The sequence below is a fragment of the Dipodomys merriami genome, unplaced genomic scaffold (genome assembly GCF_024711535.1).
Source record: "Dipodomys merriami isolate MVZ:Mamm:240054 unplaced genomic scaffold, mDipMer1.0.p SCAF_7, whole genome shotgun sequence".
NCBI classification, from domain to species: Eukaryota; Metazoa; Chordata; class Mammalia; order Rodentia; family Heteromyidae; genus Dipodomys; species Dipodomys merriami.
This window is the reverse complement of record NW_027206290.1, coordinates 40,313,390-40,329,779: the sequence shown is the minus strand read 5'-3', so window position 1 is coordinate 40,329,779 and position 16,390 is coordinate 40,313,390. Positions and strand designations below refer to the sequence as shown.

At 46.3% G+C, this 16,390-nt stretch overlaps 1 protein-coding gene across 8 annotated transcripts in view; it reads left to right on the top strand.

Annotated features, from left to right (window-relative positions):
• Nucleotides 1-16,390, top strand: part of Spag17 (sperm associated antigen 17) — a 127,926-nt gene that overhangs the window by 39,333 nt on the left and 72,203 nt on the right. For 7 of the 8 annotated variants that reach the window (XR_011368688.1, XR_011368689.1, XM_070006446.1 and 4 more), the window contains exons 5-9: nt 9,475-9,661; nt 10,641-10,835; nt 12,685-12,866; nt 15,483-15,638; nt 16,046-16,127. Coding sequence is in view for 6 of the 8 variants with exons in the window: in XM_070006446.1 (XP_069862547.1) it covers nt 9,475-9,661; nt 10,641-10,835; nt 12,685-12,866; nt 15,483-15,638; nt 16,046-16,127 (802 nt within the window). In the remaining 2 variants the exon portion in view is untranslated. The remainder of the gene's footprint in view (nt 1-9,474; nt 9,662-10,640; nt 10,836-12,684; nt 12,867-15,482; nt 15,639-16,045; nt 16,128-16,390) is intronic. The other variant, XM_070006447.1, reaches the window with a different exon arrangement.

Here is a 16,390-nt window from a genome sequence, read left to right as displayed (position 1 = left end):
CACACTCAGGAGGCTGAAATCTGAGGATGGAGATTCATAGCCAGCCCAGACAGGAAAGTCAATGAAACTCTTATCTCCAATTAACCAGCAAAAAGCTGGAAGTGGCACTGTGGTTCAAGTGGTAAAGCAGCAGCCTAAAGTGCAAAAGTCAAGCAAGAGTGCAAGGCCCTGAGTTCAAGCCCAATGAATGATGCATGCGCGTGCACACACCCACCCCCACCCCCACACACACACATTTTTGCAGTGTTATTTTGCTTGGCATTTCTTTAAATTGTGAATGGAAATAATACTGCTACAGAATTCTAAAGATGCAGAAATTATTTATTTGTTAAAATTTCAACATCCAGAGGAATCAAGGCTTAAACTTTAGATACTAAAGTCAAAAGTATTAGATGGAGGAAGATAACTCTTTGAGCCAACAATTACATAACCTAATTGAAGTTCTCAAAGCTCCAGCCTCCAATCTGCTGCAACCCACGGGAGTAGGTGCTAAAGAAACTGACCTTCAGGGCTGGAAGCGTGGCTCCATGGTAGAATGCCTGCCTAGCATGCACGAAGCCCTGGGTTCGATTCCTCAGTACCACATACACAGAAAAAGCCAGAAGTGGTGCTGTGGCTCAAGTGGTAGAGCACTAACCTTGAACAAAAGAAGCTCAGGGACAGTGCCCAGGCCCTGAATTCAAGCTCCAGGACTGGCAAAAAAGAAAAAGAAAAAATAGAACAAAGAAATGGGTGAAAACCGTTTGAAGCAGAGCACTCTCCACAAGTGCTTGGCACTAGCCGGAGGAAAGGAGACGTGTAGGATCTTGTGATCCTTGTTCATTTCAGCTACTCAAGAGGTCACTTGGTACAATTGAGGAGAATGCTTGTCAGCCAGGACTTTGTCAGAAAGCAAAATGAATAGGATGTCACATGATACTAAGCAGTGCATTAGCAAATGAAAAAAGAAAACAAAAAGGTTTTCCCAAATGTCTTCCTCTTTACCAAACCTAAAAGAAGGTCTGGCACTGCGGGAGGGGACCTGAGCTTTTGAACCACAATGTGAAATCTACATAGATGATTTCCTTTCAAATGCTAATTGCAGTATATTGCTCACATCTGTACAAGCCAAGAATGTTTTTGTATCTTCTGCGTCTAATTTTGGAGATTGAATTTTTAAGAATGAATGCTTTTGAAATATCCTATGCAGTAATTACAGAAAATATCAGGGAGAAGGCGAGGACAAAAATAATAATAATACTAAGGTCTCTGTTCTTTTTCCCCAATGGAACAGATGGAATGTCTCTCTATAGATTTGATCCTGCTTTTAATCAACGGTAAATCATAGTTTCGTTTGTCAAGTACAGTCGAGATATTATTTTACACCACTGAGTTTACTAAGTTGTAACACGTTAGTCTGGGCTGTGCCTTGCATAGCTTTTGCTTTCTGTTTTGAAAGACAGCTTGCTGGCTAATTAATATTAGGGGGGAAAGATTTAAAGTTTTAAAGCCTGTAGCATTGAATTTCTGAGACATAAATACTGCCTTCTTGTTGAAGAGAAGTGGAATCCAGTTGAATGTATTTATCTCCTTAGGAACACTTTACATCCAAACACACATTTGACAAAGAAATGTACTCTATTTATAAGAGTATCTTATTATTTTGGAATTTCTGAATGTGACTATCTCTCACTTAACAATCTGAAATTTGATTATTATTCCATCCTTAAATTTCAACATGACAGTGCTTTGTTTAAAAATGAGTTTTCCTTATTTCACCTTAGCGTCGATTCTGTATTCTCAGTTCCATTATTATTAATATGATTTTGAGTTCACAAATGCCACAGACATTTGTAGAAGTGACATTGTTGTTTGGTTACTGATCTGAATGATTTTTTTAAGCAATTATCTGGATTTTTATTTTCAATCACATTAACTCCCGATTTTTATGCTTTAAATCAATTATGGATATTTACTTAAGCACAAAAAGAAAACATTTAATCATGAAAATAGGTACAATATCAAAAAAATCATTAGCCACTTAAATAATTGGCCAGACTAAATCCAGTCTCCCGTCTCTGAGCTGAGCTGAGAATTTTGGCTCGGGTTTTACGAACACATGCATACAGATTCCAACCATGCTTTCAATTTATGAATTCACAGAACCAGTCCACATCCTCTTGGATTTTTTTTGAGTTAGAATATCTTTCCTATAAAATCTTCCATATATCTTTTACATCTAACTCATCTGCTTCCACAACAAGTTGTTTCATTTCTTGATGAAGTAGAGAGGAAAAGAAGGTATCTATGAAGAACTGTGGACAGATAGTATTTGGTAAACTCATCTTAAAACACTTCAAAATTAAAACACCTGTGGTTCAATGATACCACATAATGAAACCCAACCCACCCAAAGCCTCCCCAAAAAGAGGAACAAAGAGGAATTAGAGGAGCTTTCACAAAGGTCCTCAAACTTACTCAGGTCAAAACTTACTCCGGTGGAAACACAGCTCAATGCCAGTGTGTGTGTGTGTGTGTGTGTGTGTGTGTGTGTGTGTGTGTGTGTGTGTGTGTGTGTGTGTGTGTGTAAGTGTGTGTGTGAAAGTATGTGTGTGAAAGTGTGTGTGTGTGTGTGTGCGCGCACATGTGTGTGTTTAGTCTTAAAGGAAAGGCCGTGGGGACATACCAGGAAATTACAGGCTAGTTAGTTTGGATTCAGTTGTGGTTAAACTCCTCAGAAACTATTTTAGGAAATCAAACAGAGGAGGAGCAGGAACTCGGTACAGAGGGACCCGAGTGGTTTGAGGAAAGAAATAACTGGCCCCACTATGGGAAGGAATCTTTTGAGGCTGGATTGCGGAGATGAGTGAGTCTACGAAGATGAATGGAGTCACCGGGGTCCACAACTCCCTGGCTGGCTTATCTGGCTGTTTCTCTCATGGGTCTCTGATGGGTTTCATATTCATTAATAAAACTTTTTATGGACTTCTAGAACAATGTAAAAAAGAAAACCCGCAGAGGTTTAAGATAGCCGTGGTCTCCGCTGCTGATCCTACGTGCTGACGGGCATCTGGACACGCCATGTCATTCAGTCTTCTTGAATGATGGCATGAGGTGTCGAGAACTACATCCAAGATGCAGATGGTTGAGGGATGGGGTGGGGGGGAAGTGATTTCCCAAGCCAGATAATGAGTCTCAGAGATGGAGCTGGGAGTCAGACTCCAAGGGCTACACCACTAGTCACGTACACACCTCCCTCCCACCCCACTTTTACTCTGAGGGCTGCTAAAGACACTGGCACAGGACCAGAGCTTGCTACCCAGCCTGCCCCCCACTGGGGCTGCACGCAGCATCCCAAGGGGAAACGCGGGAGTCAGAGCAACGTGGGGTCAAAACAAGGAGCAAAACTCACAGAAGTTGAAGATCACCAAGACACCAAACTCCTACTCCAAGGGCCACCCTGCTGTACCTTCTAGCTCCTCCCTCCTGCTGAGGTCTCAGGTCAGAGCTAGCCAGAACCAATGAATCCAGGAGACACTTAGCTCCTAATAACCAACAAAAGGCCAAAAGTAGAGGTGTGGCTCAAGTGGTAGCATGCCAGCATTGAGCTGAATGAGTGTGAGACTCTGGTTTAAGCCCTAGTAACAGCACATACACAAAAATAGCTGTACCCTGAACATACAGTCTGGCACTATAGGTCATTGTGTGGAGACATAAAATTACATTATTGGGACAAATGAAACCAGTGCCTTCCTAAGCATGTATTTCCCACAACATAACAGCCTCTGGAGAAGCCAGTCTGTGATCCAACTTTGTGTACTATATTTTCTGTCCAGTGAGGGATGGGAGAGAGAATGAAGCAGGTCAGAAGATAGGCCATGGTACGAGGGAACAAACAAAAAATTTAGAAAAAAAATAACAGTTGCAATATATGTTTCCTTTCTCCTTCTTACTTTACAGGGTTATGGTTATTGCAGAAACATTTCTGACCTAGCTTTTGTCAGTGAAAATACGTCATACGTTCACCCATTATGCCAGTTATCCACATCTATCATTATTATTGGTTCCCACCATCTTCTTAATCACTCTTCTATAACACTAAAGCCATTTCTATAGCTTGGAAGAATAAACAGTAATACTCTGTGGTGTGGAAGGTTCTCTATTTGGAATAAGGCGTGCACAGATTTCTGGAACTGGATTAACTGAGTGTGCTTCCATAGTGAGTTCTGTGGCCCAAGTCTCCACTTATAAAAGGCAAATGAGCATGGAAACTATTGCACATTATGTACATCCGTGGAGACTGAAGCACCCAGGAACTGATTCAAGATAGGAGTTTTGTGGGAAGATCTGTTTACTATTGTGTAACCTGTCTACCAATTTATTTAATTATGTTCATTGTCTCTCGGCCTATCTCTTGGGCTTCCAATACGGGGAGCTGGTAGATGGTTGATGAAGATGAGTAATAACGAAAACTAAAGCAAGACTCAGGGGGAAAAAAGTTTCTTGTGAACCCCATGAAGATGGAGCAAATTAGTTGACCTTCCTGAGTAGATGGCTTCTTATTCCCATCTTTAATAAGATCATTGTAAAACCAGGGCACCTGTGGCTCACAGCATAATCACAATTCAAAGTCAGCACAAAGTCTGACATGTAATGAACCAACAAAAAGCCAGGAGTAAGGCATGGCTCAAGTGGTAGAGCACTAGCCTTGAGCAAAAGAGCCAAGTAAGAGCACAAAGACCCTAAGTTTAAGCCCTAGTACCAGCACACATACAAAAAAATCAAGACCAAGTTGTAACTGAATACACAGATTTGCTATTAATTATAAGAGTAAGATGAAGTATAACTGGTCATCTTCCAATCCCCTGTCTTCTAGGCACACCTCCCATTCATAGGCAGAAGTAGAAGAATGGATAACTCTCTGAATTTTCAAATCAAAAAGCCATTTAAGGGCTGGGAAGGTGGCTCAGTGGCAGAGTGCATGCCTTCCATACTTGAGGCACTGGGTTCGATTCCTCAGCACCACATAAGCAGAAAGAGCCAGAAGTGGTGCTGTGACTCAAGTGGTAGAGTGCTCATCTTGAGCTGAATTGCTGAGAAACAGCATCCAGGCCCAGAGTTCAGGCCCCACAACCAACCAAAACACACACACACACACACACACACACACACACACACACACACACACACACACACACAAAGTCATTTAAATCTTTAGCCCATTTATTAATGGGGTTATTATTTCTTTGAGGATTTGTTTGGGGGGTTATTTTTTTGAGCTCTAGGTATATTTTAGGTATGAGGTACTGTCTGATGCATAGCTAGTAAAGATCTTCTTCCAATCTGTGGGCTTTCTGTTTATGTTGCTAACTATGTCCTTTGCCATGCAGGAACTCTTCAGTTATCCAGCCTTTCTTTGATTTGTTATGGTTCTGGATCTTTACTTAGGAAGTTTTGACCTGTGTCAAGGAGCCCTAGTGTTTCCCCTACCCCTTCCTGTAATATTTCCAGGATATCTGATCTTACATTGAGGTCTTTGATCCATTTGGATATGGAATCAACCCAGAATAGATCAAGAAAATGTGGTGTATATACACACAGTGGAATCCTTCCATCAGAAAGAATGGCACTGCCCCATTCTTAAGGAAATGGAAAGACTTGGAAAAATCATATTAAGAAAAATAAGCCAGACCCAGAGAAACATAGGCTGCATGGTTTTCCTCTTTTGTTTTAACTAGAATATGTCTAGGGTATTCTTAGGAGAGGAGTACAGTAGCTCAATAGCTATGTGCATTTGACCATATAAAATAATGCCTATTGAACGGAAACAAGGGTTTTTGTTGTTGTTGTTCTGTTTGTAGTTCTTTCTTTTTTCTTTCTTTTTTCTCCTCTGGTTTGTTTCCTGTTGTCACTATTTTTGATTCCAGTATTCTTTGTCTTGTATATAAGTTTATTTGATTTGGGGAATCACAGAAATACAAAGGGTGAACCAATGCAACAGCGATACTCACTGGACACTATGCTGGAAATGAGCCTTACAACTTGTGGGGAGGGGGCTGGGAAGGTGGCTCAGTGGCAGAGCGCTTGCCTTGCATGCCTGAGGCCTTGGGTTCGATTCCTCAGCACCACATAAGCAAAAAGAAAAAAGCCAGAAGTGGCACTGTGGCTCAAGTGGTAGAGCGCTAGCCTTGAGCTGAAGAGCTGAGGGACAGTGCCCAGGCCCAGAGTTCAGGCCCCATGACCGCACCAAAAAAAAAAAAACCTTGTGGGGAAGGGTGCAGAAGAGGAAAATGTAGGAGAATGTGAGGGAGGGGGTAACACTGCTCAACAGGAAATGAACTCATTACCTGACTTATGTAATTGTAACCCTTCTGTACATCGCCTTCACAATAAAATTTAAATTAAAAAAAAAGTAATTTAAAAATGATATGATTGAGGCTAAGATCTGGGGATCGTGGCTCAAAGCCAGCCCAGGCAAAAAGTCTACAAGCTGCTTATCTCCAATTAACCAGCAAAAGGCCAGAAGTGGGGTGTGTGGCTCAAATGGAAGAATGCTAGCTTTGAACAAAATTGCTCAGAGATAGCACCCAGACCCTGAGTCCAAGCTCCAGGACTTGGCCTCCAAAATTCATCCGTCCATTCATATATATACACAAACGTACGTACATACATACATAAAATATGATCTAAACACTTTATAACAAGGTTGCTTAATACAAGGCAGATTTTTTTCTTTCTGCCTTTATAGTACCTGAGCCGGGCGCCGGTGGCTCACACCTGTCATCCTAGCTACTCAGGAGGCAGAAAAGTCTGTGAGATGCTTATCTCCAATAAACCACTCAGAAAACCGGAAGTGGTGCTGTGGCTCAAGTGGTAGTGCGCTCTCCTTGAGCTGAAGAGCTGAGGGACAGCGCCCAGGCCCAGAGACCAAGTTCCATGACCGACAAATATAAATAAATAAATAAATATATATATATATATACACACACATACACATATACATATATATATACACACACATATACATATATATACACACATGCACATATACACATATATATACAAATATGCACATATACATATACATGTGTATATATATATATATATATATATATACACACATATATATCATGCCTGGGATCCAAGCTTTCTGTAGATGTCTCTGAGTCTGGCGAGGCCACTAGTTTTACTTGTTGCTAAGACTAGGCACCCTCATCTGCTCTGGGTTAGAAACCCTGGGCCCAGTCGGGCCCTCTCGGTGGAAGGCGTCCAGATGCGTCGTGTATACGCTGCGCGTTAAAGTAGATGTATTCTGAAACGGATTCACTTCCCCCCCTTCATGTGTTGGGGAACAGCACACATTCCCCAAATGCGGTGGAAAGGGGGCGATCGGGGTGCCCTGCCTCCTCGAATGGAGGGGCAGGAGTTCCCACCATGGTGGTTGGCTGTGAACAGCTGACCACAGGATGGGAATTCCACATGGAGCTCAGGGACCAGCCTTGCTGCGTGCTGGTGCCCCAGTGGAGCCCCGGCCCCGACACCAGGACAGAAGGAGGGGACTGCTCAGAATGAGAGAAAAGGAAGAAAGATGGAAGTAGTTGCTAGGAAGGGGCGCTCCACTTCCAGGCTAAGGTACTTCCAGGGGTCAGGCAGAGCCAGAGCCCGCCTGGCTGAGCCTGAATGTGGGAGGTGGGGTCAGCCCCGGCCACAGGGGAGAAGCAGGGAGACAGACGCTCTGGTCGGCCCCATGAGGACAGAGGGGAAGGAGGGGGCCAAGGTTGTGCAGAAATCCATGGATGGCATCCCTACCTGGGCCTGAGCCCAGCGGGGCCTGGGCTCTCTCTCCTTCGCCTTCTCCCCCTGCTCTGCTTTAGGGGTCCTCCGCCATCAGGCCTTAGCTGATATCCTGACCCTGCCGTTTCCACCCATCGTGGCTCTGCCATCTGTCTGTCTGCTTTTCTCCAGTCCCAGGCCCTTGAAGCCAGTCAGTCTCAGGTCTTCTCCAAACCCTGGCTGGGTGGTCTGGCTTCCAGGCTTCCAGACCCAGGGCGCTCCCTGCACCGGCCTTCTGCCTTCCCCAAGAATGGTCATTAAGTGGAAAACTTGATTCCCTCCCTCAAAGACAGGAAGTCCATACAGCAGGGGCTGCCTCTCACAGCTCATGCCGGACCATGCTGAGCTGACCCCAGGCCCTGACCTCACCCCTCCCCATTCCTGAGCATGCTGCACTCCCGTGGGCCTTCACACGCATCCACACTGACACACACTGTCACACACATTCACACATGCTCGCATTCGTTCACACCATGCCCATTCACACCATACATACATGCATACTCACACACCTTCATGCATGCATGCACACATACACATGCTGTCATGCATTTACACACCACGCACTCATTCACACACATGCACACGCATGCTCACACACACCTTCACACCATGCATACATGCATGCACTCACAATTCATGTGTGCATACTCACACACCTGCTCATGCACACACATGCCCATTTACATACATACACTCATGTGTGTGTTCACACACATTCACATTTACACACGTGTGCACTAACTCATGCACAGTCACACATGTACTCACACACATGCACTCATGCTCATGCACATGCATACACCTATGCGTGTACACGCACACACACACACACACACACACACACACACACACACATACACACGTTTTCTGCTTTCCCCTCAACAGTCACCTCCTCGGGACCAGCATCCATCCCCGCCTGACAGACAGGTCATTGCACTCTCTGTCACCACATCTGGTTTTGTCCTTCCCATTCATTCCTTCAAATTAGTCCTTGCATTCTCATCCATTTGTCTACATGTCTCCTCACCTTTCTTTCTGCCAGGCTGTGAGCTCTGAGGCATGGGGCTTGGCACTGACGTCTGGTGTGGCGTGGCAGGAGCTGACCCGCTCTTCCTTCCCTCTGCATCCAAGGACCGGGTGGAGTGGGAGACATTCCTCTCCCCACGCCCCACTTGTCCTCCTTCACCCCGCATCACACACGGGCAGCCGGCCTGGGCTCTTCAGCTCCCCCTTCCTCCTCCAGCACCTTGGAGGTTTTCAAATGTAGCCATGATCTTAGGAAAGCCGGCGTCAGAGTCCAAGCTAGACATAGAATAACTTATATTGCTTTGGCATTTAGCTCTATGCAGTGTAGAAAAAATAATAGGAGCATATTCTAGAGCTTCTGTACAGGCATCTTCCAGTCCAATATGACCAAATTATTTTCATGAGGGTGGATGGATAGAGGGTTCCATTGTGAAATACCGTGGGGGGGGTGGATTTTTGGTTTGAAAATTGAAAATGATGGGATCTTTAGGCCATGACCTGAGTTCACAGTACAAAAGAAGGAAGGTGCATGCCCAAGTGAGCCAGGGAAAAGAAGTGGAATCTACGTGGGTCAGGATTTCAATGGGATCGGATGGTTTGGGAGGGGAGGTGATGATGTACTTCTCTCTGCAGATGTCGGACGACAAGCTGAAGATGGAGAAAGACAAGGGGAAGGCCAAGTCCCCCAAGGAGAAAAAGGGCAGCTCCCCCAAGGCCACCAAGGGCAGGGGCAAGGAGCAGCCCGAGTCCATCACCGCCATGAAAAAGCCCACCCAGCTGAAGCGCAGGGGAGAGGAGGACGAAAGGAAAGCTTACATCGGTCAGTAGCACACTGCTTCCGTTTTCCTGTGCAGTATGGTTGTGATGGTGGTGTGCATCTGTGTGTGGTGTCTGTGTGTGCGTGCGTGTGTAGTATGTGTGTTTGCTGGGACTGGGGCTGGGACTCGGAGTCCCATGCTCTCACTTGGCTTGTTCATTCAAGGCCAGTGCTCTACCACCTGAGCCACACCTCCACTTCTGTTTTCTTTTTGCTGGTGAATTGGAGATCAAGGTCTCTTGGAGCCAGGCACTGGTGGCTTTCACCTGTAACCCTAGCCACTCGGGAAGATCTCCAACAAGCCAGCAAAAAATCATATGCAGAGCTGTGGTGAAACGTGCGCTATGTATTTAATCTTTTTAACGTCACAAACGCATCCTGGCCGCATGGCTGAGCTCAGCACGCAGGCCAGCTCTCCCGCACTCTACACAGAGCTACACTCAGAACTTGGGTAAGGAGCACATTCACATCCAATATTTCCCTCTTCTGTAAACACCTCTCCTTATAAAATACTGCAGAGCTGCAGCTACTTGTAATTCAGGAGCAAAGCCAGATGTTGCTCAAGAGAGATTAGAACCCAGGAAAAAAAAATCCCAGGCTCCACTCTGACCACACACACACACACACACACACACACACACACACACACACACACACACACACACACACACACACACACACACACACACACACACACACACACACACACACACACACACACATTCTCCAAGCCCCCAGGCCCTATATTAGCTTCGCCCTCCTCTTTCCACCTCCGTCTCATTTGCAAAAGTGATTTACTATTTTGTAAAATGGCCACGGAGTTCTTCCTGTGAGAGCGATAATGAGAGTCAGCAACACCTCCCCCCCCCACCCCTGGTGGCCGAGAGGACCCAGTGTGTGTGCATTGACCCCACCCGGCCCTGCCCGCCCCACCTACAGCTTGGCCTCTGCCGGCTGCTCTGCTTTATGCTATTCTGAACAGATGATGAACCTGACGATGGCGCCCAACACTACATTATCGTGGTTGGCTTTAGAAACCCTCAGCTCTTAGCCATCATGACGGAGCTCGGCATTCCCATCACCAGCGTCATTAAAATATCTTCAGAGAATTACGCTCCTCTGCGGAGCCACCTGGCAGAGCTATGCCTGCAGCAGGAGGCTTTGCTTCTGCCGGAAGGTAAGCAGCCTGCCACACTACTTGTCCAATCTGCCCATGTTCCCTGCTATCCTTAAAGGTCTCAAACCTAGACCTACCATACAGTCACTATTCAGTCCTTTCAAGGCTCTGATTTGCTGTTCATTCTACTTGTAGCAACCAAGAGCCATACATTGTGCAAATGAAAATCAGACTGTGTTAAACAGGAAACGGAAACGCAGGCCCAAAGGCTGGGCTACATGTCTCGGGAGTGTTGATCTGCAATGGGCTGGGTGGATGCCCGCTGACCATCCATTCCTCTAGACTCCCAGCACCAAAGGGCTTGAGCAAGATCCCAGGCTCACCTTCTTGCCCCTGGCTCCCTGTGACAAGTCCAGGGCGTTCTGTCTCCCAGCCCTCAAGCCAAGAACGGGGAGATGGAATCCCAGACCTGGCACCAGGGAATCATCCCGCTCCCTCTCAGCCCTGGGGTCATCATGCTCAACACTGCACTCCATGCCTGCCCCCCTCCCCGGCCTGGCACTGCCTCCCCCCTCCCCCTACCCCAGACTGGACTGAAAAGCTGCCACAGTCTCCAGGTAACAGCCCAGGACTCAGTTCTGGTCTGTGCCTCCCAAAGTCCCAGCCTTCCTGCTTTGATTGTCATCCATGGATAATAGTCGCACGGTGCTCTATAGCATTCACAGCCACATCCTGATTCCAGCAGCACTACACTTCTTTCCTGCCATCGCTTTTCAGAAGAAGTCCTCACTACTCCTGGGCCCAGGATTTAAAACTAGCTTGAGGCCAAGGTTTCCAAATGCGTGGACTCAGCCATTCTCACGCAACCATGGAAGTGTGTATTTTTCCCCCATTTTGCCAAAAAGAATTCTACTCTCAGAGACAATTATTAAGTAAAAGAGTTGAGGTCCAAACCCAGGCTACTCCTGACTGTCACACAGGAAAGTCAGGTAGATTACTGTTTTCTTAAATATTGTTATTGTCTTTGAATAGTTGTACGAAGGAGTTGCCTTTCAACAAAGCAGTTGATGAGGTTAGGATTATTTACTCCTGACGCTGGTGACAATACGCTGCATGGGTATCAAGACATATTCTCTTTATAAGCACCTCTGTGTGCAAAAGAAATTAATATAAAAGTAGACTTTACAATAAAATAAGCGAGCTCTTAGTAGCAGGGCCCACTATGGAGTCGTAGGTGTAATCATAATCAATGTAATACCGCAGGCAAAATTTCAAGTGTAACTTTATAGAAATCAGTCAGTATTTGACAGTCAGAAAGCAAGTGCCCACAGAAGAGTGTATCTGTTCTCATGGATCAAAAAGTTACCAGAAGCATAAATCGCTGGCCCAGGCTGGTTTTAGTCATGTGAAAAGAAATGAGTCAACGGTACTTTCTGCTCACGTCACTGTAGTTTTGGTGGTACCTCGGTTTGAACTTAGGGCTTTTGGCTTGTTAAGAAGTCATGCTACACAGTCACACTCCTCAGCCATCTGCATTTTTGACTAACAAATGTGGTCACAAAGTCAGTTGGCTGTACGTTGATGCAAAAGTTTGGTCTTACATTGATACAATCTAATTGCGATGGAAATCTTAATCATCTTTACGCTTCACAACGTGTGACCTACAGCAGAACCTTCCTGTGCCTTCACCATGAAATGAAGGGGTAGGATAACTCATATTTAATATCAAACTCTTTTGGTTTTATAATCTTGTTGGCCACTTTCAAAGACTTCCCCAAGCTACATCTCTTTGTTCGCATGTTTCTGCTACATAAACATACCTTGTAATGCCCGTGACTCACTACATCCGGTTAGAGTGGGAAGAAATTCAATGCTCTCATTTCGTAGTAAAACTTGTTGCTATTTTTAGAGATAGAAGCTGAAAATCAGAAGAGAAGGAAAGCCATAAGGGAACTTGAAATTTTCTGGAAGTACCTGGAACCAATCCTAAATAATGACAAACCTGAAACAAATCTCTTTGATGTGGCACGACTGGAATGCATGGTCAAAGCCGTGGATTTTCCTTCCGACTGGTCAAACCTTGGGATGATGGTTAGTGCCCACCTTTGGGAGAGTACGGGGTTCCGACATACCTGGGTGATGCGTTTGCTGTGTTCCTTCCTCCAACATTCGACTCCCGCGCACTGCTGGTGCTGCTTAACCTTCCAAATCACTGACTATCCAGGATGGTAACCGTCAGATTCTCTAGTTTAGTATATGACTTGATGATAAAGAGTAAAGACAGCCAAGCACAGGTGGCTCATGCCTGTAATCCTAGCTATTCAGGAAGGAGGCTGAGATCTGAGGATTGAGGTCCAAAGCCAACCCGGGCAGGAAAGTTCATGAGACTCTTATCATAAATAAATAAATAAATAAATAAATAAATAAATAAATAAGTACCCAGCAAATAAATAAATAAATATCCAGAAGTGAAGGTGTGGCTCAAGTGGTAGAGTGCCAGCCTTGAGCAGAAGAGCTCTGCAAGAGCTTAAGGCCTTGAGTTCATGTTCCAGTACCAGCATAAGAATAAATGAAAAAGTGGTAGTAGATGCTATATTTTACATCCCCCCCACAAACACAAATAAAAAAAATACTAGAAGATGTTCGAAGACTTTAGACGGAAACTTTATAGCAAAAAAAAAAAATTAGCAACTTAATTGAAGTACTGGTTCTTAGAGAACATTCTTGGCTTCAGATCTAGAAGATTCTAGGCCAGTATTGTTTAGTTGGGCCAGGAAAACACTCAGCTCTCTAGAGAGCTATCAAGGCCTGTGCGGCCCCGCTGGTCCCTCGGCAGCCAATCTACAGAAGGGCTGAGCGTCCTCGTTGCTCCAGGCGTTAGTCTGGGTCCAGCTGTAGAAATCTTAGAAAGCCCAGGCCGGCTTCTCTGCGAGCTCTGGTCACTGGAGGTGATAGGGTGACCTCAGAGGCTGCTCAGCAATGAAAGTGAATTCCAACATAAATTACCCACAACATTTGGGGGGAGGTTGAACTCAAGGTCTTGTACTCTCAGCTTGCTTGCTCATGGCTGGTGCTCTACCACTTGAGCCAATGCCTCCAGACCAGATTTTTTGCTAATTAGAGATAGAATCTCACAGGTTCTTCTGCTGAGGCTGGTTTCAAGCTGAGGTTCTCACATCTCTAGCTCCAGAGGAGCTAGGATTACAGGTGTGAGCCACTGATGCCACACACACCCCCACCCAAGTTCATTTTAAACTTAGGATCACTTAATAAACATAAAGGTGACAAACCTCTAACAGAAACAGAGCACATTCATAGTACCATGCTCTCGCCCGTTATCTGCAAGTTCACAGCCACCTCATATTCAGCATAGGAGCCAGCCACCTGGTCCTTGTCCTTCCTGTTTGGATGAAAGCATTGTGATCTTCGGCAGCAAACGGTCAGTCAGGCTGTATTTCTGCAGGAGAAAGGTCACAAAACCCTGACATCAAAAAATAAATGCCCATTGAAACGAGCTAAGGCCTCATGAGAGACCGGTGCAGAGTCTCAAGTTTAAACTCTGGCTGTGGAAATCGCTTTCTGAGGCCTTATGCATAACATTTGCTGTTGGATATTCAAGTGACAAGATGTTCAAGAAACACAAGTGCATGGTTCTCTCTGTACTAGAATTTAGGCAGAGAATACGGGGGGGGGGGGGGGGAAGGGCAACTGAAATCTCTCAGTCTTGCTGTGAGCTCCCTCACATGAGAGAGAAGGTCAGGTGTGCTAGGAGGGCGGGCTGTGCCTCCTGCTGCGCTAGCTCCAAGACTCTGATTGGCCAGCCCACGGAGGCCATCTGGCGTCCCTCACTCCCTCAGCTCAGTCCCAGAGCAGCCTGGGTAATCCTGCCTTACGGCAATCAGTGTTTTCCTACTTCTGGACATAAAAGCTCAAGAAATAAAACAACTGACTGGTAATTTGTGTGCCAGCCCATAAAATGTGGGAGTTAGAGAAACCACACCTGGGTGATTTCTTGACCAGTTTTCCCTCAAGATAGCACAAGAGAAGGGAAGGAAAGGGGGGATAGAGGCTGGGTGTAAACTCACCGTTGCGTTCTTGGATGGGCGACCCTCAAAGCTGCATGGCCTCTGCCTAGCCCAGCAGTGAAGCATCTATCGCTTGCCTTGGGCTAAGGTAGAAACACCCCCCCCAACATATTCAAGCAACTGAGAAACTAAACACACAGGCCACCAAGCCAGGTGCCAGTGGTTCACATCTGTGGTCAGCTATTCAAGAGGCTGAGATCTGAGAATCATCGTTCAAAGCCAGCCAGGGCTGGAAAAGCTGTGAGAGACTCTTGCCTCCAATTAGCCAGCAAAACTTGGTAAGTGGAGGTGTGGTTCATAGAGGTTGGGCTCCAGCCTTGCAGTGAATAAAGGACAGTGCCCAGGCCCTGGGTTTAAGCCCTAGGACTGACACCAAATAACATCAAAACCCAATAGGCCAGAGTGCAGAGCTCGATGCTTGTTGGTTTGCAGTTAGTACTCACTGACCTCTCTTCCACCAGCCTAAGGGAGCAGTCTGCACTATAATGAGCAGGGAGCGAGAAAGGGTTCTAGGCTGAGGATGGCTGCCAAGGCCGGTGATCCCTAAGAGACACACAAGTAGAACTCTCCGCTTCCAGTAGAGGGAGCTGAGTTGCAGTGCTGCTCGCTGTCTCTCGTGTAGGTGGAGCTGGGCACAGTGATTTTTGAAGACGTGGCCTGTTTAATGTATGACAGCCTGGACTGGAAGAGGCAGCATCAGCACTATCTGAGAAACATGCAGATCATCAACATCCCGCAAGTGACCAGCGAGAAAGCTGCACTAGAATCCATACCAGAGGTAGGCTCTAGTCCACGGGTGGGCTGTGATAACATGACCCACGCTGAATGCTAGCACTGTGTGCAACGCTGCCAGCCCCACTGCGAAGATTCCCTCTCCTCACTGAGGCTATTGACTATGCATGCATTCATGTATGGCTGAACCTGTGGCCTGGGCGCTGTCCCTTGGCTTTTTCACTCAGGGCTGATGCTCTACCACTTGAGCCACACCTCCAGTCCTGGCTTTTGGCTGGTTAATTGGAAGCAAGAGTCTCATGGACTTTTCTACCTGGGCTGCCTTTGAATCTGGGTCCTTGGGTCTCACCCGGCCCCCGGAGGAGCTGGGATCACTCACCTGAGTGCTCCAAGTCCTATTGAGCTCGTGAGGCCCGGCTCTCAGGTGATTGGTCTCCATGATTCTTACTCCAGACCTCACCGCCTGTGGTCCCCACCCTTACAAAGAAGAAGGTGCTGAGCGAAGAGCAACCAGCTTCACACTCAGTGCCTCCAGGCGAGTATGAAAACTGTGGCTGGAGGCCCAGCCCCCGAGGCTGCATCTTGGGGAAGATGACGGCCTCTGCCCTCCACGTTGCTTCCGGCTTCTCCTCCACCTGTGGTTCCCATGAGTATGGGCAAAGAGCAAACACATGCATGAGCATTTCCTTTGGGCCATACTGGGTTTTCAACTCAGGGGGGGTCTTCTCAGGCTTGCTACGTAGGTGCTCTGTCACTTGAGCCATGGCCCCAGTCCCTTTCTGCTTTTTGCAGAGAGGG